Below are 23,711 nucleotides of genomic sequence, written 5' to 3' on the forward strand. Positions count from 1 at the left end.
GTGAGCTGATCTAGATTTAATTTACTAAAAGAGAAAAAAACATAATTTGATGAGTGGAAGTGTGCAGGCCCAATTATAAGTAGAGATAAATTATTACTGAGCAGAATGACCACATGACACAGTATTTCAATAACAGGATTCACCAAATGCAAAAGAAAGAAAAAAAATAACTCACCACCTGGATTCAGAACATTTGCTTAGCCCTGTAGTTTTTAAAACTTTCTAACTTCTCTACTACTGACACAACGTTAATGAATGAAAACATACATTGTTCAAGTGCAGATGTGATTTTCTTATCAACAAGTACAGAGTTTCACACGTGTATCAATAAGGAGAGATCAATTGGAAGTATATAATAATATTGACTGAGGTTAACAACAGACAAAGATTTTGGTGATTAGACTCCATCAATGTGAAGCTTTATTGAGCGTGGGCATAGGACATATGAACATAGGATATAGGGCAGATTTTAATTTTAATTCCAAAACATGCTTCTTTAACTATATCAAGGTGTTTTATGAGGCAGTTATGGGGCAGTTGCAAGGAACCTACATTAATGTCAAATAGTTAATAATTGACAACAGTTGGTTACATTTTCTTTATTGCTGATCCCTTGGCGTCCTGGCCCCTTCAAAATCTCCAATGATCCACTACTGGGTTGCAACCCAGACTTTGAAAACCCAATTATATAGTCTATATGTCACAAAATTTCCCTCTCGCCTGTTGGGTCTACTTTGCTTATTAATACCAGGCCCAAAGAAATGTCGTCAATCTGTTATTTTTAAGATAAATGTAAAATTATGCACGATCTACAGATCCATCCGCCACACATGTGCAAACTATTACTGTCTGGGGTAAGATCATTTACAGGTTCGAGGTTTGTCAGACCTGAAGTCATACTGTACTGTACAGCGTGTCAGCCGGTAAGCCCTGACATGCTTCTTTTATAGTTTATGGTTCACGAGGATAGGAAGATACAGTGGCATGAAAAGGTTTGGGCAACCCTGTTCAAAATTTCTGTTACTGTGAATAGCTAAGTGAGTAGGAGATGAACTGTTTTCCAAAAGGCATAAAGTTGAAACATTTGTTTTAACAATTTAAGAAATATTAGTGTATTATTTTTGTTTTGTACATTTTTAGAGTGAAAAACAGGAAAGGAGGACTATACAGTTGTTGGGGCATCCCAACAGATTTTAAGCTCTCAGATAACTTTTACCAAGGTATCAGACCTTAATTAGCCTGTTAGTGCTATGGCTTGTCCAAAGTCATCGTTTGGAAAGGCCAAGGGATGCAAATTTCAAAGTTTTATAAATACTCTGACTCCCCTAAACTTATCCCAACAATCAGCAGCCATGGACTCCTCTAAGCAGCCCTGACTCTGAAAATTAAAGTAATTGATGCCCACAAAGCAGGGGAAGGCTATGACAAAACAGGAAAGTGTTTTCAGATAGTTCCAGATAATTTCCAGAGTTTTTTATAAGTAATTATGATATGGAAGTTAACAGGAACGACGGAGATCAAGTTGAGGTCTGGAAGACAAAGAAAACTTTCAGAGAGAAGTGCTTTTAGGATTGCTAGAAAGGCAAATCGAAACAACCTGTTTGACTGCAAAAGACTTTCAGGAAGATTTAGCAGACTCTGGAGTGGTGCTGCACTGTTCTTCTCCGCAGCGAGACCTGCACAAATACGACTTTCATGGAAGAGTCATCAGAGGAAAACCTCTCCTGGGTCCCCACCACAAAATTCAGCATCAGAAGTTTGCAGAGGAACATTTAAACAAGCGTGAGGCATTTTGGAAACAAGTCCTTTGGACTGATGTAGTTCAAACAGAACTTTTTGGTCACAATGGGCAAAGATATGTTGGAGAAAAAAGAATTTCATGAAAAGAACACCACTCCAACTGGTGCATCGATCATGCTTTGGGCTTGTACTGCAGCCAGTGGCACGGGGAGTTTTCACTTGTAGAGGGGAGAATGGATTCAATTATATACAAGCAAGTTCTGGGAGCAAATATCACACCATCCGTAAAAGGGCTGACGCTGAAAAGAGGATGGCTTCTACAACAGGATAATGATCCTAAACGCACCTCAAAATCCAGAATGAGGTGCCAGCTGAAGGTTTTGCCATGGCCCTCACAGGCCCCCGATCTAAACATCATAAAAAATCTGCGGATAGACCTCAAAAGAGTAGTGCGAGCAAGATGGTCCAAGAATCTCACAGAACTAGAAGCCTTTTGCAAGGAACAATGGTCGAAAATCCCTCGAACAAGAACTGAAAGACTCTTAGCTGCTACAAGAAAACGTTCACAAGCTGAGATACTTGCCAAATGGTGTGTTGCTATGTACTGACAATGCAGGGTGCCCAAACTTTTGTTTCAGTCCCTTTTCCTTTTTTGTTATTTTGAAACTGTAAAAGATGGAAATAAAAAAGTAATCATGCTTATAATATTAAAGAAATATGTCATCTTTAACTTCATGCCTTTTATACATCATTTCATCTTTTACTTGCTTAGCTAATCACAGTGACAGAAATTATGACCATGGGTGCTGAAACGTTTTCATGCCACTGTAGCCTATTCCCTCTGAAAAAGAGCTGTGGCTGTAAGAAGGGTAGCTGCAAAAGAAATATCACACAGAACTACACTAACTTGCAACGGCCAACATTTACAAGGGATATTTGTATTTAAAAAAGGGTCACGTGTAGTGTTAAGATTTATATACTTAAAGATATGAAGCTATTTATTCGCTTACGAAATCTGTTATCCAGGCAGGATAGAGTTTGGGGTGATTTCAGTGTTTCATCACAAACGCAGTTGCTGGTTGATGGCACTGAGGGACAGTTAAATACCTAAAGCAATATAACAGAAATGTAGTGCGGGACAAAGGGAACAATGAAGTTGTGAATCTGTATAAGACAGTAAGGTTGACAAACAGCCCCTTTATGATTATCTTAAGTTGTTTTATAGAAACCGTTGGTTTACAGTATGCAGAGCTGTAACTAACTTTTGGTCTATAGAATTTTTTTTTTTTTTAATGTGAAAAAAATTACATTCACAGTTTCTCATTTCTCACAGCCCACGTTGATTAGTGATGTCTCCAATTTGCTTGTTTTGTCTGACAAACAGTCAAAAACCTAGAAATATTAACTGTCACAATATTAACTGTCAAGTATTTGAGAGAAAATCAGCAAATCCCCTCAATCCCCCCTTGAGAAGCTGAAACCGGAGAATATAGTTATTGAAAAATAACTGAAACCACTGATCATTAACCACCACAGTTGCCAATTAATTTTCTGTCGATTATCTATTTGATTAATCTTCTAAGCTTGCAGTTCTAAATTTACGTGATTTTACATTAAGCTGAAAATTCACTGTGAATGAGTTTAGCACTAAATTGTGCTGCGTTTGAAAATAACAAGGAGATCAAAGGTCAGAGCTACATAGGCAAAAGCCGTTACTCCTGTTAAGAAATGGAATACACAGACGAGAAAAAAGTACTTTTACCATCCATTAAAGTGTAAAATGACAGAAAAAGGGGGGTTAAAAATAAGACAAAGAAGGGGTGTAAGAGCTTCTCCCCGAGCGGAAACAAAACGCGGATGTATATGTGTGCGTGCGTGTGTGTGTGTGTGTGTGTGTGTGTCAGCCAAATGCTCTCTCATGTGCTTGGACGTCATCTGCGTCCCTCCCTCTCCGTTATCCCCTCACTCCTCCCTCAGCCTGCTCCTCAGTCCGCTCTCCTGCAGGCCAGACCTCCGCCTCTGCCCGGCCAGACACCCACAAAGACCCCACAGACTCCCGGGACACACAAGGGGGAGAGAGACAAGCTGGGACACGACGAGAGAGGGAAAATAGCCGGAGCATTTGTTGGGAGAAAAAAAAATTGCCAGTCGCATTGCAGCATCTCACATATTTTTCCATTGGTAGCCTTTTTTTTGTTTTTATCCCCATTAATCTTTTTTTTCTACAGAAGAAAAACAAACTTTATACTCAATGGAAAGATGTAAAAACCAACCCGGATATTAAACTTGGACAAAAACTGCGCCCTTCAGAGCACAACCACCGGACTGGGCACACTTAACGGGACCGTTAGGTTTTTAGCTAGCTAGGTGGGATCCTGACCACTTTGTGGGAGAAGACCAAAAAAAGACATTTCTTCCTGTCCTCTCGCATTTTTCGCTTCACTACGGGGGGAAAACACCAAAGTAAGTACCCTTTCACTTTGATGTCGGCTAGTAGACGGTATTCGTTCATGTTTGCGTGAGTGTCTTTACGGCGGTCCGCATCGCTCCGACGTCATGACGCAATCCGGTAAAAGTCAGTTAATTAAATAGAAAGGGGCCCGTTTGGGTTTTAACGGCCAGAACACACCAATGGCGTTGTAGACGTGTTACCTTTTTGAAGTACTTCCAATAACCGTTAGCTTTTGTGGTCTGGTACGGAGACATGAGGGCGAGCTGGCACATGGCTAAACGGTGGGTCTCCGTCTAAAGTTTGCTAACTAGCAGCAGAGTACCCCCCATTATCACTGCAACTGCACATACTCAGGTCACAGGTACATCACCGTGTGTTACATATTCGGGGAAATAACACATGTAGAGCTTTTTAAAGGATAACTGATGTGTTTCAGTTTGTTTCAGGACCCCTCCTCCTAGCATCATTGTGGTCTTCATCATTGGTGGAAAGTAAATAAGTACACTTACTCAAATATTGTACTTAGGTAAATTATTTAGGTTGTTGTACTTGTATTTTGAGTATTCCCATTGTGCTTACACTCCACTACATTTCAGAGGGAATATTGTGCTCTTTACTCCGCTACATTTATTTGACAGCTGTAGCTTCAATTAACACTTTATTTTACAGGTCTATCATTACCCTGATCATTCCCTAAAGAACAATTGTCACTAATTACTGGGAAAATAGAGGAAAAGCTCTATTATTTCAATTATTTTACCTAGAACTTATATTGGTGAGTTGAGTTTATAAGCAGTTAATGACTTCCGGAAGAATTTCCTTGAAAGACATCCAGCATTTAATTATTATTAGGAACTTGATTCTCCCTGCATTTTGAGTTATACACTTGTCTGTAGACAAATTTTGCATTTTTGCACGCTCACCTTACCTCCTGAGAACTGGTTAAAAAAACTGTTACGCAAACAATCATTTGGAATTGATCAACAGAAAGTACACCAACTCAACACTCACGATTTTCCCTATAATTTTATTTATATTCTGACACTGGAGGGGCCTGTCCCCAAATTGGGAACCACTGGATTAAATTGTAAAAATTATTTAAAAGTTAAAGTTATTTAAAAATAGCTCCACCTCAACCAGCTACAACAGTAAAATGCTGCTACTGCATTGATGCATCAATATTAACAAAACTGTAATAAATGACAATATATTATCAAGTTACTATAGAATAACTACTGATAATACTGTAAGTTTATTTTACTGTTAATATTCTGAGCTCTTACTTAAGTAGCATTTTGGATGCAAGACCTTAACTTGTAACAGAATATTTTTACATGGCTGTATTGGTACATTTATATAACAAAAGATCTGGATACTTCTTCCACCACCGACTTCTCTTTAGAGTAGCTAGTAATTGGTGGTAGCTAGTAGTATTAAAGCTAGTGTGAGCACCACAGTGACAGCAAAATGCCTAAATATAAAGGACTAAAGAATTATAATCTCATAAAGTGAGATAAGGTAGCTGGAACCTCATTGGCTGTGTAACTACCGCAGCCACAGGAATTCCCTATAGGAATATTATGGGAACAGCGTTGTTGTTTTGTTAGGTTTCGTTTGTAACCACTTGAGATTTGTGTATACCACCATGAGCACACATTCATACTTAAACGTATGTAAATTTCTGAGGTGATAATAGGCTGTAAATGCTAATATTAGTTCATGTGATGACAAACGTGCTGTATCCAGGTCTGTAGTGCTGAAACATTGAGGCAGTTAATTGGTTAGTTGATTGAGAGAAAAAGATTCGACAACAGCTGATATAAAAAGAACAATTAATCCAAAAGATAATCGTCAGATTAATCAATGATGAAAATGATTGTTCCAGCCCTACACTACAAGATAGTTACTTACTATCAGTGATTATGAGTAATTAAAGGACTATTTAAGAGGAGAAACCCTCTTGTTACTCACAAAACCCTTACAGTCTAGAAGGAAAAAAAACATATTTCATATGCTTTAGTTTTTGTGCTATCTCTCCCTAACCTGGAAAGAAAATAACTTCAGCTATCATCTGTCAATAATTACATCTTCTGCTTCTTCAGCTCTGTTAATTGAGAAATCAGTAATATAGTTGAAGACAGGAATGTTGCCATAACAGTACCTCAGTGTTGTCAGTGTTTCCACTCAGCAGAAGGAACTGGAGAAGAGAATCAGCATGACAATATTATCTTCTCACCTCCTGAACAGCCCTATTCAAATCAGTATGCTGACTGATTGAATCTCCCCATCAATAATTCATCCGGTTCAGAGATCAGTGTCAAAGGTCTTTAAGTTGACCTTCTTGTGATCTCTATCTAACACACAGACTGACTGTCCGCCCCTGGGATGATTTGACGTTTTGTCCCACTACGTCATTCTCTGTAATCTCTGGCCTTTGAACTGGGAAACCGTAATTTCCGTGTTCCCAGTCTGAAAATTCCGACTCGGAAAGTCAGGAGAACCTCACCAGTCCCGACCTCAAAATCCAAGATGTCTGTACATCAACATAAGTGAAAGCTGTAGTAATATGCTGTTGATTAGCACGTCTGTCTTATATGTGTTTCATTAAATCAGTAATACACACATCACTGTCCAACTTTCTTCCCCCTCTGTTTGGGGCTCCTCGTGAGTCTGTTTTTCCTGTTCCCAGAGGATGCAGTCAGAGTGGCAGAGGTGTATCCAGAAGGATGATGAGCAACACCTTAAACAACTCCTCCTGATTGCTAGTTTATATAAGAGGGTTGGATATGCTAGTTCTCTTTTTCTACCCTCCCAGCACGTTGTATATTGGGTTTGGTTGTATGTTTAGGTTTTTGTTAGTTTCATTTTATTTTATCCTTTGCATACTCTACACGTTCACACATTCATACACACCTCTCACTACTGATGAAATTGACCTACATATCTCCCAGTAAATTTGTGTATCATTTGATATTAGTTAAGTCTTTTTTTTTTTTTTACTTGGATCCTTCATTATTGGTGTGGTCTTCCTTATTTGACTTGAATTTGAGCTGGTTCATGACAAGGTGGGGGCTCGTCCATCTTAAATGGACTAGTTTAGAGGATTTTTGGCTTATTTTTTTGTGGCAGTTGATTTTGGATGTCCTGAGTTTTTATCCCCCTTCTAGGTATTAGAAAGCGGATTCTGTTTAGTGAATCCCTTGTTTCAACTATAGTGTGGTGGTGAACATGGGTAGAGCATTCTGCTCAGGAACACCTCAGGGGTTTCTGTGGGGTTTGCTGGCTTAACCGGTTACATTTCTTCCCCAGTGATTTAGAGTGTATGAGTACTAGCCCAAAATTAGCCACTAGATAGTATTTAAGATGTAAGATAGGATTGGACTCCAGTTTTTGCCATTCTTGAATAGCACCTGTTGCAGTATTTGTCCTCTATTTAAAGGTAAGTGACTATGAATATGGTCTCTATTGTGGAGGATTTTATTCAGACTACTTCATTGGAGTTATTGGATCAGTGTACAAAGGACCAATTATTAAAGATTGCTGAGCACTTTGATAACGAGGTGACTGATAAACGTTTGAAAAAAAATGTAAAAACTTCTCTTTAAAATGAACCAGTTGACATTTTGTCTGAAGATGTGGGTAAACATGATGTGATTCCACCTGCAGTGACCCATGAGGATTTAACATTTGAACTTCAAAAGGAGTCATTATTGATTAAATTGGAACATAACAAAATGACACAGTATAAACAATAGGAATTGGAAATGGTGAAACCAAAAATCTTGAATTTGAGCTGGTTCAAGACAACATGTTGCTACAGTGTTTGTATGCGCAAAGTAGCGCGTAATGCATTTTTATCAAGTGGTATTGCTAACAATGGCTAACCTAGCTAGAACCAGTGTGGCTACTGGTTTTCCAATTTGTTGCACTGGAGTGCGATCGCCACATTCCATGTGGACAGCTCTAAGTACAGGTGTGAATCCACCCAAGACGCATCGAGGACACATTGAGATCTGATCGTTGGGACCACATTCAGAGATGGTCTGGGCCGCAAATGGCCACATTCTTTTAGCAGTGTGTACCCAAACGTGTTGTGGGCTACATTGAAGGACTGCCTGCTTAACTGACATCCTCTGCATAAGTGAATGTGCATACTCATTCGCAAACAAGTTGTACAAATTGCATAAGCTGGCTTTGTCCATGACGTCTGAAAATTTCGAAAAGCCCATAGAGATATATGGCGAGTGCATAAAACATCTTAGGCGATTTGGTGTGTCTTGAACACGCTAAGGAGTAGACCCAGTCTGTACTGTTTTGATTTCTTCTTTTAATTTCTGGTTTAAAAAAACAACGTACTTGGTCTTTGCAAATGGAAGTGATGTACGTGTTTATTTGCAAAAAGTGGGGAGGTGAGATCCAATAGCAATCATCACTCAAAATGCATTTGGAGACGCATTCTAATGCCAGGTGTGAACTGACGCACTTAAAGCTGTCCATTTGTGATCGGATCACCTAATATGCATGTTAATGCCAGGTCTGAACAGGGCCTCTGTGTTTGCCTAATCCCTATATCTTGTACTTTGATAAAAACTATACTGAGTTGTTTTCTGTCAAACCATGATCCAGAGGACTTTCTGAAATGTGAAGGATGTGTATGACTATCCCTCAAACCTCCCTGGCTCAAAATGTCCACGGCATGACCTGAGTTAGAGCTAATCAACCATGTGCAGAAAGCAGGCCAGCCTCCTGTACGGCCACTTCATCTCACAATATGTGCATTGTGAAAACCATGGTTTTTACTCTGATCTGTAAACTGTGGCTACATGTTGGCCCACAGGAAGTGAAGGATGGCATTATAGAAGGCTGACATACCTAAAACCCACCATTTACTGTAGGCTACAGTTTGACTGATATAAGTTTTTGGCATAGCCACAACTTTTCGCCAGTACGTTACATGTATCTAGTGTTTCCATTAAACATTTCTAACCCTTGTCGGTGCTGAAATCACATTAAAACGGCTAGATCACAGGGTTGGCGGTTCAATCCCCGGCTCCTTCTGTTTGTGTACCCAAGTGTCCTTGGGCAAGACAATGAACTCGAAGTTGCCCCACTTGTAGGTTGCTTTGGATGAGCTTCCTGAAGTGTCTGCCAAATGAGTAAATGTAATGTAATGTAAAAGCATTTAAACTGGGGCTGCAACGGTTATTGTCATTATTGATTAGCCACCCAAGTATTTTTCTCAATTAATCATTTTGTCCATAAAATGTCGGAAAATAGTGGGGAAAAAAATTATAATCACCCAGAAACCAACAGTGGCGTGTTCAAATAGCTTGTTTTATCAATGAACTATTGAAAAATGCTCAGTATAACAAACAATCCAATACCTGAGAGTATTTGGTTAACTATCATTTATATATAAATATCATATATGAAAAAGATAAGCATTAAAATCTGAAAATTTAAGTAGCTGGGACCAGGGAATATGTTCCTTTTTTGCTTGAAAAATGACGCAAACAATTAGTAGATTATCAAAATAAATTTTTTTCTCAATAGACTAATTGATTTAGCTCTTCTACACCTTCATGGTTCACTAAAAATCTTATTTATTAAATGCATTAAAGGTTATCTCCTAGAAAGGGAAGATGGTGTACTTCAGTACTTTAAACACAGAGGAAGACTACTGCAATATCTGATTTTGACTGTCAGATTTATCAGTGAAATATACATTCATAGTCATTCATCTGTTTTTACTTAGGTATCCAAAAAGTACTGAACTCAGCCCTAGTGAATTTTGTTGTAATTCATTCATAGGTACATCAGTTTGAACTTGAATGCTCCAGCTCTAAAGTGACAATAACAATGCTGTACTCTATATATAACGTAATATGAGCCACAGCAATATTCCAGGCCATAATTTAATGCACTATGTAGTCAGTGTGCCATCTCTCTCTGACTTATCAAACCCTCAAACCTTCAAACTCAGCTTCGACCTCTTGTGTCATGTAGTCTACAGTATACACTGTCTAAGTTGTCTGATCTCCCGTTTCTGTCTCTTACTCATTTTTTTTATAGGTTGTTGTTTGAATGATTCAGCTGTCAGTGAGCAACTTGAGAATGGATGGATATGAGTAAATGGGTGGATGTACACACATAGATGGTATGCTATGAGTGACTCACAGTCAGAGCACGTTGCTACTGTCTCGTGACTTGCGTTCCTCTAGTTGACTCAGTCTCCTATCATTCAGATAGACAAAGTATTGGGTGACTGTAAAACTCCATGAGATGTTATTCCTCTGTGGGGAGCGAATGGAAAAGCTGGATCTCTCCTTTGATACGGTGGCAGTATGTTTACATTCTCCAAATATTACTAGACTCTGTACCAGGTTCCAGTCTGTTGTGTTTAGGTTTTCCTCAGGGGGTTGTTCCCTTTATTTCTTCATCTTTGAGAAACTGCAATTTTGGCTTTGTAAACAGAGCTAAAAAGAAACATCGGTAGATGCTGGAGCTGTACTCTGTCAGCCAGGAGCATGATCTCTGTTTACAATCACCACATCCTTGTAATGTATATTCATAGTGAGGAAGAGAGAACGAGAGAGACACTCAGAGAACTTCCTTTTTCCCTCCCCTGCCGGAGGCATCCCTTATTTTTATTGGGCCTTCGAAATGGTCAGAGTGTAGTCATATGATCCTGTGGGCCAATGGAATGTAGTGTTAGGAAAGCTGTGGGGGGAAAAATGCTTTAACATGCTGAATTCACTGGATGATCTCAACCAGTAACCCTGAAAATATCCTCAGTGATCCCAAATTTCCTCCATACAGCACACTATTGCAGCAGTGCAAAAAAAAAAAAAGTATCTACCCTGTTTCGATGCAAGTTTTTCCTCCTTTGTTGTTTGTTTTTGGCTGTGTGCATATTTGTATTTTGGAATGTGTGTGACAGTATACTATATTGAGCCTAATTATACCTGATACTCTTAATAACAGTTTATAGTCAGAGGTTATAATGGGAAATCATTTATTACACAGTGAAGACAGTGCAAACTATCTGTCTAAGTTCCTCAGCACTTCTGCCCTTTGAGCCATCTTTATTTGTGCTCAGAAGCTCATTTAGTTATCTGTTTTTGGTTAGATTACACAGCTTCTTTATGCACCTGTATATGCAAACGCAAACATGCTGTTCAGCAGAGCTCACAAGATCTGGCTGGACACTCCAAGAAGAAGTGAGATGTAGTGTTACTTAGGTGGAAGAGCTGGCAAAATGAGTGGGAAAAATATGTCCCTCTTCCCATCCACCACCACCTGTGCTGGGGGGGGGGGGAGAGAGAGAGAGAGACAAAGGCCCGATGCTCGGCCAACTGTGCTGTTGCAACAGGAAACAGGGGCCATGACTAACATGACATGATGTGGAAATAACTAACACACTCAACCATGACACCGTCTCATGGACAGTGTCAGAGGCCACAACTTGCAGCAGTATACTTCACCTTTATGGTTGACTTAATGAAGGGTGGCCTGTCAGTGCCAAATATCAAGAGCTGATCTGAATTAGCTGTATTTAAAAAAACTAGTCGGGGTATAAGACATAGATAACGACACGGACAAACTTCAGTGAAACCGAGTATCAACCTGATACCTGACAGGTATAAAAAGCTGGCATGGAATATCGGGTCAGATTTCTGAGACTGCTTTATTCTTTGATTATTTAGCTCATTATTTCAATCAAAATTTTGCCATTTTTATTTAATTTAAGCAAAGTTCTTGTATGTCCGCATGTGTGTAGACGGCATTTAACATTTCTCAAGCTTAAATGATTACTCAATAGACAAGAAAACAAACAGTGGTAATGTTGATAATGCAATAATCGTGTGAAGGTGGAATCCTTAAGATTTCAGTCTTAGTGGAGTTGTTGACACCTGTGGTTAATGTAGTAATAGCAAGTGCAGTCTAGTACTACAGCAAGAGCAGCTACTTTGTCAGAAATTCAACAAAAGAACAACTGGTGTATCGGTTTACAGTGCAACCAAATAAACTCACACAGTAGATATGCATGAGAGGCCAATTTAAATCCAGGGTGGTAATGGTGATCTCTGCCACTAATGATGAAAACTATTATAGAGATGGATATTCAGAGAATGTAAATTAATTGACTGGCTATTAGAGAAAATACAGGTCATAAATAGTGTTTTTAAGATACTCTGGTTCCACTTTCTAAAATGGGAAATTTTGCTATTTTTCTCAGCCTTCTGTGATAGCAAACTAAATACGTTTGGGCTTAGGACTGTTGGGTATTGGGAGTAGAAAAAAAAACAAGCAATGTGAAGACAACACCTTGGGGTCAAGGAATTTTATCAGACAATTCTCTGACATTTTGTAGAACAAACAATTTACTGACTAACTGAGAAAGTAATTGGTGGATTGATCGTTTATGAAAATAATTGTTAGTTGCATCCCCTTAACCTTAAACTTTTGTAAAAAGAAAAAAGGCTTTTGTAGAAAAATATGTTTCTCAAACGAAGGTATCAAATAAAGTATCGCTTTGGTATTTTTAAGCTCTACAATTCTACACATAGATAAGGACCTGTTTATTATTTTTTGTGAATCTTATTCAGGAAGCACACAGTCGGTTTTGTTTTACTGCAGCCTGCTTCTCTTCAGGCAAACCTTTATCAGTACTTTATTTCCATAATGTAAATTATAACCGTAATTTAAGATGATTATAATTTAAGCTGCATACTTTTAAAGATAGGCAAGGGGAGGATGAGCATTACACATGGCGTTGGCTCTCTGGGCCAAAGAGGGAATCCTTTTTGATTACTGGCAGGGAGAAGCAGGGTGGAGATGGGAGTGGAAGTGAAGCGGTATCATGGTTTTGGCATTTACAGCTGCAGTGGGTGGGAGGGGAGTTACTGTAGATCTGCAAGGGGACTGCAGAGATAGAGTGTGTGGGGGTGCCCCAGCAGTCTTGCACATATGGATGAATCATGTCTCACTTCCTGCAGACGCTACGTCTCCCTCACCACCGAGCCTTTTACTCTCTGCTACTCTCTGGATGTAGTGGCAGAAATATCCATCTCTTCACTCTCTGAGTCCAAACCAATTCTCACAGCTGCATTCAACTGTTGAGGAGAGTGCTGGTGTCAAAAGCATGAAGGAAAGGATTAGCTCAGTTGTTGGTTTGATTTCTCCTCCCTCGTGTGGGCCTCCTGAGCTCCCAGCATGCTGCATGTGCTCTGTTATATGCATTAGGAAAAACCTACAGGCCGGCTTCCAGTATGAGGGGAATGTTGGTACCATCATCTAATTTTTTTAAATACATGGTACCAAACATTCCCAATTACAGATGTCTTCCCATATACATAACCAGGCCGGTATAGCAGATGCCTTTTATCTACCCCTGGAGACTGTTTGTGTATTCAGATTTTAGGTGGAACCATGTAGTCTTTTTCCTTTTTTTTTTCCTTTCTTTTTTTTAGGGTGTGGATTCTGCCTCTACAACATGTGTATCTTAGGTTTTGAGCCTTTAACTTTACATCCTAATAAAAGCTTAAAAATGGTGCTGACTGCTTGTGTGTCCTGTGTTGCAGGATGCTGTCGGAGCTGAGTGAGTGGTTCTGGCAGGAGCGGCTGTGGTTTCCGGAGGGCCTGGGCTGGGCTGACCTGGAGGATCGGGATGGACGGGTATACGCCAAGGCAAACGACTTGTGGGTGGCGCTGCCCATCGCTCTCGTATTCCTCATTATTCGTCAGATCTTTGAGAGGTCATTCCGTTTTTTACTTTGTCTTACTGAGTATCTGTGCTCCTCGTCTATGTCCTTGGTTATTAATTCAAACATTTGTTTCCTCTATATTTACATATTTTTCTTTGTCCTTTTGTCCAGTCTAACTTCTGTCTTTTTTCCTTGTCTGCTGCTTTTGCTTCCTTTCTTTTCTCCTTTAGTCTGGATATCGGTCATCTCCTCCTGACCTGTAATCAGTTTATTTACTTCAGAATGCTGTCTTTATCGCGTTCTTTTTTCCCAGCAATGATTTAATTCTCCGTGTGCTGTGCCCTGCTTTATAATAAGTAAATGTCCAGTCTTCCAAGTAACTCGTATTATTTCACAAACAAGTACTGCCTTCCTGCTTCCAGTAGCTAATCATTTGAAAATTAGACAACCCTTATAGAGACCACATATGTTTTATTGCTAATAGCTCTCTTCCTCATTATTGTTTTTATTCCTGTCTCCCATTCAGCCACTGAGTGGCAAATTATAAAGTGGGCTAACTGGAAACTTGAGTCAGATGACAAACATACAGTACAAATAACAATATTTTCACAAGTCAGTTGCTGAAACAGCAGCTCTTTATTGAGACCAACGTGCAACATGTGGCAACAAGGCCTTTATCAGGTTTCATTTGACGTGGGAGTGGAAGTGAAGCGGTTATATAGTGTATTAAACACTATATACATCAACATCCTCATTTACACCAGCTTAACTATGATGTCTATAGTAACATTTTATTGACAAGTTTTATGTTATCTTATGTTTTTTCAAATTTGGGCATGTCATTTCTAACAGTGTAAAAGTAGTAATATAATAGTTTCCTTCACTCCATGCCTCTTCAGTTTTCTCTTCAGTTTCTAACTTCTCTTCATCTAACTTCCTTTTCCTTTCATATCTGTTTGTGTCTCAACCACCTTTTTTATAATTACAGGACGGTGGCTACACCCTTGGCCTCTCTACTCGGGGTGAAAGAGACAGTGCGGCTCAAAGCCCGTCACAACCCCACACTGGAGTCCTACTACTGTAACATTACCAAAAACCCCACACAGGTAAATGTTCCCATACACCCATACACGCTTAAAAAAGACTCAGTACCATACTATGCCTATTGTCAGGAAATTAAATACTTAAATCTGGCCTTTGTGTTGTTCTCAGAGTTCAATAGCAAGTCTTTGCAAGCCGACTGGCTATTCAGAAAGACAAGTGCAGCGATGGTTCAGGAGACGGAGGAACCAGGACAGACCGAGTTTGCTCAAAAAATTCAGAGAGGCCAGGTAAACAAACAGACAAACACACACTCTCTCTGCCTCTTAAACATATATGCTGTAGAGATATAGATCAGGTTGAAACAGCTGTCCACCCTTCCGTTACTCTGGATATACGAGTACATATCTGAGGGCAGAAGTAGCCCTCTATTTTTAACATGAACTCATTACAATGCCACACTGCAGCCATGCCTGTAGACCATAGTCTTCTGACACACACACATACACACACACACACACACACACACACACACACACACACACACACACACACACACACACACACACACACACACACACACACACACACACACACACACACGCGCACACACACACACACATACAGACCAAACATCCACACTCACTAGTACAGGGCCTTGGCAACAGGGGCTCTGTCACCACTGTTGGTTATTTTTACGTGTGAGCAATTACTTTAACAGAAGCAGAGTTAAAACAAAATGATAACCTGAAGTTAATCTCAGCTGGCAACATTCACACTGTGGCAACAGATGACACTTCAAAATAAATTCAGTACAAAAGACAGACATACTGTATCTATTAGGGTGCCACCAACAGCTGCAGTTAGCCTGATACTGTTCGCATCACCAGGTCTGAAACACAGTCAAATATGCAGTGATATACACATAGACAAACACATCCGTAGATAATCTGTTCATGCAATATTCTATCCCATGTGTTGTTGTCTATGTATAACTGCTCTACAGTCACGTGACTATCATTAGCAGTCATTCATTAGCTTCATTGTCATGGTCATTGTTCATGTTTAGATCAACATAGTATAACAGCTTTTTACGTGAATTAAAGGGTCAGTTCAACCAAACTACAGAAGACACAAGCTTCACAGGTTTTATTGGAATTATTGTTAACTGGAGAAATAGTCCCTTTAAAAATAAAACAGTTTTGAGTATTATCATTTAATTTAATTATCCAGGGTAAGTGGAATAATGTTTCTGGAAAGCAATTTTGCAATTTTCTTTACATATGATTTGTCATTGCTTTTCAGTAGAGCTGAAATCATTCATTGATCAGTGGACTTTTGTTTGACGAAATTATTACATCATTAAGCAACAAATTTGATAATCAATAAATTGTTTAGTTCAGAGAAAAAATGCAAAAATAAAAACCCTAGTTTTAGCTTCTGTATTATGAGGATTTCCTGCCCTTTTTGTCTTATGTGATAGTAAACTGAATATCTTTTAGTTTTGGACAAAACAAGCAATTTAAAGATGCCACCCTAGGCTTTAGGAAATAGTGATACTCTTTTTTGACATGTAAAAAATAAAAATAATTGTTAATTATAGCCCTTGCTCTGAGATGTAAATCTAATAAAGTGAGCAAACCAAAACTATCTGCATGGCTAGACACCACCAGATATAAGTGAAAATAAGTTTTTTGTAATTCGGTGAACTGACCCTTTAATCTGCAAGAAGACAGTGAATCAGAGTGGTGTGTGTGTTTCTATGTCTGCTGTATGTATATGTGTGAAACGTCATATTTAAGCAACTATGTAGTGGACTGATGTTCGTGTGTGAAGATGTGCTTGTGACTGCATGTTTGTCACTCTCCAGTTATGGTGTGTCTTTCACAGTGCGTGTTACGACATTTCTCGTCTCAATCAATCTATTGTTTGTCTCTCTCCCTTATTTCTCCCACTGGTGTATTTCTCACACTCTCACTGTCTCTCCTCTCTCTGTGCCCACCTTTCTCCTCTGGCTGTCTCTACTGCTGTGTCTTTTTGCATGAAATCCTGTTTCTTCACCTGTACGAGAGGCTGCAGTGGGAATGATCGCTCACTGTCTCTGTTAAAGGATATTAACAGGGAGGGTACTGTCTGACAGCTCTCATTGTCTGTCAGCACGTTTTTGGCTGTGAGTGCCTGCGTGCGTGCGTGCGTGCGTGCGTGCGTGCGCGCGTGCGTGCGTACGTGTGTCCTGATTTGACATTCTCAGTGTAGTTCACCAGATTTTTCCAGGCTGTTCACTCAGCCTGGTATTTTTCTCCAGCGTGCATTCTTGTGCTTGCAAATGTGTGTGTGTGATGCGTTTATGTGTCTGCTGGTAGAAAATGTGTTTGTCGTCTTTTCCCCATTGACTGAATAGAGAGTGTGTTTGTATGTGTGTGTGTTCTCTTGCAGTTGGAGATTTACCTTTTACCTTCTTGCTTTCATTGCTGGCCTGGCCGCCCTCATCGATGTGAGTACTGCCATGTTAACCTCAGCCCCTCCTCCTCCTCCTCCTCCTTCTCCTCTCGTCTCTTTATGTTGACATCCTCATTCGTCACCTGCCCTGCCATCGTAACTTGGCGGTGTCTATGGTAGTCGGTCTTTTTTGCTGTGATAACCTCACCTTTCGCACTGTCAGAGCAGCATTGACTCATCGCCATGCTGAGTCAGTTGATATAAATACACCTGACGAGTTCTGCTGTCTCATTCACATCTCATCTCTCCTTCCAGAAACCTTGGCTATATGACCTGAAGGAGATGTGGCAAGGCTTTCCTGTGCTGGTATGTCTCTGGGATGGCCATGCACACTGAATGCAACAAAGTATCTGCAGGTCTTGGAAAGTCTAGCAATTAAATTCAGTTCATAAAAAGCCCCTAGAATGTATCAAAAAGTCTGAAAATTGCAAAGCTTTTGAATATTTTTTTTTTTCTGTTTCTTACGGGGCAGACGTTATACATTTATAATCTACAAATGAGATTGGTGGATCCTGCGCACAAGAGTCTCTTAAATCAATTTTTGTGGATTTTCAGTCAGAACCATCAGACCAGTAGCAAACACCCTCACTGCAGACAGCCACAGCAGATAGGAAACTCATTGACTCATAATGTGCAAGAGTCTATTTTAGCAAAACGTAAACCAATTCATTATTTTGTAATTGGTTAATCCATCCATCGGTTTTTTTGCTACTTATCTGGATCCAGGTCATGTTAAGTGGTTACTTATATTACCAGGGATTATTGTTGCATATAGAATGGAAATAATGGTAAAAAAATTCATGCACATAATAAGCAATTGAAGACCATATTGTCTGTGTTTTTCTGTCATTTTTTGACTGGCATGATTTTGAAGAAGGCATTAAATTGCTTAAATTAGTCTTAAATTTAATTTGATGAACACCAAAAGACATTCTCCTAACTAATACAGGGTTCCCAATAAAGCTGAAATGATCGTCACTAAATTTAGATAATCATTCACCATTTAAGTCCATTTTTGAGCAAAAGAAAAAGAAAAAACTGGTTGCAGCCACTCAAATGTCAACATTTGTTGGTTCTCTGCCTTCTTTGATAATCAACTGAAAATATTCGGCTTTCGGGCTCTTATCCATATAAAACAAGCAATCTGGATGTGTCAGCCTGTGCTTTAAGAATATGTGATGGACATTTTTCAATATTTTAAAGATCAAACAATTAATTGATTGAGATCAAGAGAATATATTGAAGATTTATCAACAATTAACATAATGGTTAGTTGCAGCCCTGGTTCCCAACATAGATGTGTGCAAATTGGTGTATGGATTTTGAAATTAAAAATCTGTTCCCTCTCCTGCAGACTCTCCTGCCATCTCAGTATTGGTACTACATGATTGAACTGGGTTTCTACGGCTCTCTGCTCTTCAGTGTGGCTTCTGATGTCAAACGCAAAGTAAGTGAATTTGACTTGCATTGACACAGAAGGAAAAGTAAATGGAAATTGAATCTATAATTCATGCAGACAGTTTTAAGCCTAAATTCGCATTGAGAGTTTTTTTTTACTTATACATGATTATAACATCATGATCACCTGTACACAAAAGTAAGAAAAACAGTCTGTTCTTACTATCTGATCAGTTTGACATTTGGCATGGACTGTGGGTGGACATTAGACTGTTGTTACACGTGTGTTTGAATCTGTGTGAACGTTTGGACTTTGCTCAGCCTGGATCAGCTGAGCGTAATGAGGAAAATCTTACCAAAGAGGCACGGGGTGTTACTCCAACACAAGATTTTAACCTAGATACCTCTTAAGCGGGATTTACCACCATGCACACAGACCCAATAAAAAACATGCAACACACAAAGATATATTCCCTAATATTTCCTTTCTCCAGCATAAGTAACATGTCTCCTTCCACCATGTTTCCTTCTGTTTAGGACTTCAAGGAGCAGATAGTCCACCATGTAGCGACCATCCTCCTCATCAGCTTCTCCTGGTGTGTCAACTACATCCGTGCTGGAACTCTCATCATGCTAGTGCACGACTCCTCTGATTACCTCCTTGAGGTAAATGTCTCCAAAGAGTCATTGCAGTAGTTTGTATTCATAGTATTTTGATTACGACACTTTGTCAAGCAAATGTGTTCCTGCATTTACAACCGGTGACCTTTGATCACGGTAGAGTGACATATGTACATTAACTGTAGGAACTATATTCAGCATCATGCAAATACAGTATACAAAGGGGGTCAGTGTGAGTATTCACCATAGCATATTATATGTTGTTGTCATGTATCCCTACCAATAAAGAAATGCTGTTTAGACTCTTTATATGCTGCATCACAACTGAGATTTAAGTTTTGTTCACAAATGATTCAATGAGTACTGTTGATTCTGATGGCAATACGCTTATCATACACTGCCATCTAGTGGAGGAAACGACACTTTGGTTGTATTTGGTGGGATACAGGAAACCAAATACCATTTTCATTATTCAAACAAATGTGTAATCCATGTATCTCCAATTTTCCTATTAAACAAATTTTCTTCCTTTCCCCTTTCCCTCTGACAGTCTGCAAAGATGTTCAACTATGCTGGCTGGCGAAATGCCTGTAACTACATCTTCATTGTATTTGCTGCAATCTTCATCGTCACTCGTCTGGTCATCTTCCCCTTCTGGTACACACACTTTTTAAACATTTTATATTAATTTAATGCTGGATTTTTTTTTTGTGCACGCTACCAAGTTAGCTTGACCTAAATCCTTACTGTTTCTGTCGCAGGATTATTTACTGTACGTGGGTTTACCCAGTGACCATCTACGAACCGTTCTTTGGCTACTACTTCTTCAATGGGCTTTTGATGATTCTGCAGTGTCTACATGTCTTCTGGGCTGTCCTCATCATACGCATAGCAATTCGCTTCCTCACAAACAATGTAAGCAAACATAAAGTAATACACATGCAAAGCTCAAGATTCTGTTTATTCACCAATAAAATCATGAAAATTTTAGAGCTCACACCATTATCACCCAGCTCTTAATAAAAGACAAATATAAATAAAATACTGGAAAATGCAACATTTTTCTGTATAAAATATACATGTACTTGCTACTGAAATATTGCAGTTGAAACAAATGAAATAATGTAAGAAGCTGAAGGTAAATAAAAGTCAGTTTCAGTAAAAGTGTAAGCACTGAATGAAGCTGAAATGTTAGTTTAAGTATGACTGAGCTGGAAGTGTTAGTTAGAAGGTCCTGAAAGAAAGTGGTGCCATTTCAATTGTATAAACTGAAACATTTTTTCCCATTGGGTGGTAGCGGAAAAAAAAAATATAAACACTGATTTTATCAGGCTATAAAGTTGATATAGCAAACTTGTTAGCAGTTACTTATTTACACATTGAGCAGACACAGAGCACCATTATCTTTCATTTGGAGTCGTGTCTGTGGCCATCCGGCTGAATGCAAGTCCACAATTAGCCCTCTTTTAGTCTTTTGGTTGCTAACTGTATCTGATTGCTGTTTAGCACTGAGCAGGTTGTGTACAGTGGGTTGTTAGAGCTTTTTCACTGAGAACAGCTGCCTGCTATGGCCAGAAAATGTGGCTATGAGAGCACTGAGAGTAAACCAAACAGTAAAGTTGCGGATTGGACAGCTAAACAATGAGCTGAAACTCACTGAGCTCCATAAAGATGAGGGGAGCTGCAGACTAAGGTGATAATTGTATGTAGATTTATCATCACGGGCGGCCCCTTTCACACTGTCATTTGATAACTTGTTATTATTAAAAAAATGTATTATAGCTGCTTAAAAGAATAAAAGAGGAAGGTAGGGGAGCTGACTTGTAAGTGCTGAAAGCAGTTGAACTCACTTTTGAGGATTCTTTTTTTTTTTTTATCCTTGAAACATATAAATTTCAGCACTGATAACACATTCATAAACACCCACAAAAAATAATATTAAATGGAAAAAGTGTAAATTAGCCAACAATAAAGATACATACAATACGAGAATATATTCCACAGAAGCAAAGAAAGAATAAAGGAACTATTGTATAGGAGTTCATTCATGTCATCTTACAAGTCTCTTACAAGCAGCCAGATGCAAGCAGTTAGATATTCATGAATGCAGCTGGACAGTCTGAGTTTGTTCTGACACTGGCCAGAGCTTCAGTACAGTCTGTGTCAAAGAGTGGAAGATCCCTTTGATTTATGACGTTTTTCCAAATGACCTCTTTTTCTCACATCCTCTTTTCTTTCCAGGAAAAAGTGGATGATGAAAGGAGTGACAAGGATGAAACAGATGAATCAGAAGAAGAGGAGGAAGGGGAGGCGGAAGATAAGAAGGACAGGAAGAAAAATGGACCCGTGCAGAACGGTCACGCAGTCCACAACAACAACCACAGCAAGACAGAGTGAGAGCAAACAAGTGTCAGGACGTAGGAATGTGAGAAGGACTCATATCCCTAAACAGGGGAGCAGGAGGGAGGGATGAAAAGAGAGCAAGAAGAAGGGAGGGGGCAAGCCATTGCCTAAAATCAAGAACAGCAGGTACCCTGAGGACATTTGACACTGTTACCTTTGAACGACACAAAAACACACTCACACACATTCATTCGTACTTTTAGAGGGCACAGAGATCCAGCAGATGATATACACTACATGAAGTGGCAGGGTTTTTTTGCTTTGTCATCAGAGCAAAATGAATCATTGTCAGTGTGAGATGTCAGTCCCAACGTTTCAAAGAGACAGGGGAGAAAATGGAGAGGAGCAAAGTGTGGAGAGGACACAGAAGGGGGTGATGCTGCTTCTACTTTAGCTTTCTTGTTCTAACTGTGTGCCTTAGAGCCAGCTAGTTGCTGTTAAAATCCCATATAATTCGCTTTTGTGCTTTAATCTTGTGTTGCTTTATTTTATTGTACCTTTTTTGTTTTATACTGAAGGAACAAAAGAGTGAGCGTTTTATGAAAGCGAAACATTAGGGCATTTATTTCCCTAATTTTCCGTCTATGCAATTACACAAGTGTTTGTTCAGCTATTGCAACGTCTTTGCACAAACATACAGCGTCTCTTATATAAGGTAATAATTTGCAGTAGGACTGTGTGCTTCTGCTCTCAAATGCATCCTGTGCCACTTATTAAGTAGTCTGCCCCGTAAGGTTTACGGAATACATGTTTCACTTTTTTAGATAAACAGCTAGAAAGTCTTGCTTTCTTATTTTAATTCCAGTTCATTTTTTAATCCATGTCCAAATTCTCCTTCCAAGAGAGATGTTTGGCCTGCAAATGTTGTCGTTCTCAGTTCTTTGCTGTTTGAGCAGTCAGTAATACCCAGAAATGAGTGTTCAGCAGAAACACTGCAACAGAAATCACAGCTTCCTGCTAGTTTTGACACTGCTGAATGTTTTTTTCCTCTCTGGTTTGGCTGAAGCGGTTTGATCCTGTTGAGTTTTGAATCACACTGAACATGTCACCCACAGAAACATGATGACTCTCCATAAAATCACTGCAAAGGTGGCTTGCTCTGTTGTAATGTAGGAGTGTTACTAAGTTGAATTCAATGGGACAGAATAACCATTTCCAGATATTACAAATATTGGCCACATTTCTTCAGTTCACTGCCTAGTAGCCTGGGTTATATTTATTAACTTCGGCGAGAATTTAAGTGTTGATCTAAGTGAATGATTTTAGGTATGATTTTGTGTATGAAACGGGTTTACAGGTATGTTCTATGATTTTTTTTTTTTTTTTTTTAGAAATCTGGTTTGCAGGCGTTAAGTGTTTCAGTTTTGAGACTCATGAGGAATTCATGAAATAATAAGTGTTGTAGTTTTGTTGTTATGCTTTAAAGTTTTTTGTATGTCAAGTGCCTTATCTGTAATGTATGGGAAGCTCTCTCTATTGTCCTCATGTCCTCTCCTTTTCTTTCCTGTCTCCATCTCACATCACAGATTCAACTCTAAGACTAGAACATCCTCCCTCCCCACTGTCTCATTCATCAATCACATTTCTCCTCTTCAATATAAATTGCCCTCCTCTCAAACTCACCCTCATTCCACCACCATGTTCTTTTTTACTAACCCCGACCAACCAGCAACCTCTCTTCCCCAGTGATACAGAAGAAACAGCCTTGTCCTAATTACAGTGTTATTATTATTATTTTTTTTTATTTTGTTTTTTTTAATGATGCCTAAGTATTGTTATTAATAATAAAAGCAAAGATCATGAATCACAACAACAACCCTGTGAAGCTGTTTTCGTTTGTTTATGCGTCA

At 39.1% G+C, this 23,711-nt stretch overlaps 1 protein-coding gene across 3 annotated transcripts; it reads left to right on the forward strand.

The window, feature by feature from the left end:
* The first annotated feature begins 3,743 nt into the window (after nucleotides 1-3,743).
* On the forward strand, nucleotides 3,744-23,656 carry cers2b (ceramide synthase 2b). 3 transcript variants are annotated; one of them, XR_005706419.1, is made up of 12 exons: nucleotides 10,432-10,534; nucleotides 13,777-13,950; nucleotides 14,888-15,005; nucleotides 15,112-15,230; nucleotides 17,377-17,434; nucleotides 17,695-17,745; nucleotides 18,794-18,886; nucleotides 19,375-19,503; nucleotides 20,009-20,115; nucleotides 20,220-20,373; nucleotides 21,700-21,987; nucleotides 23,388-23,656. XR_005706419.1 is itself a non-coding variant. In XM_040117911.1 (11 exons), the coding sequence occupies exons 2-11, from the start codon at nucleotides 13,778-13,780 to the stop codon at nucleotides 21,853-21,855; spliced, it is 1,158 nt and encodes a 385-aa protein (XP_039973845.1). In that variant the 5' UTR covers nucleotides 3,744-4,203; nucleotide 13,777; the 3' UTR covers nucleotides 21,856-23,656. The 3 variants fall into 3 exon arrangements, 2 of the variants coding, with proteins under 2 accessions (XP_039973845.1, XP_039973844.1); XM_040117911.1 differs by lacking the exon at nucleotides 10,432-10,534 and adding an exon at nucleotides 3,744-4,203 and having other exon boundaries at nucleotides 21,700-23,656; XM_040117910.1 differs by having other exon boundaries at nucleotides 21,700-23,656.
* The last annotated feature ends 55 nt before the right edge of the window (nucleotides 23,657-23,711 follow it).

This window comes from Xiphias gladius, chromosome 22 (assembly GCF_016859285.1).
Source record: "Xiphias gladius isolate SHS-SW01 ecotype Sanya breed wild chromosome 22, ASM1685928v1, whole genome shotgun sequence".
NCBI lineage: Eukaryota > Metazoa > Chordata > Actinopteri > Istiophoriformes > Xiphiidae > Xiphias > Xiphias gladius.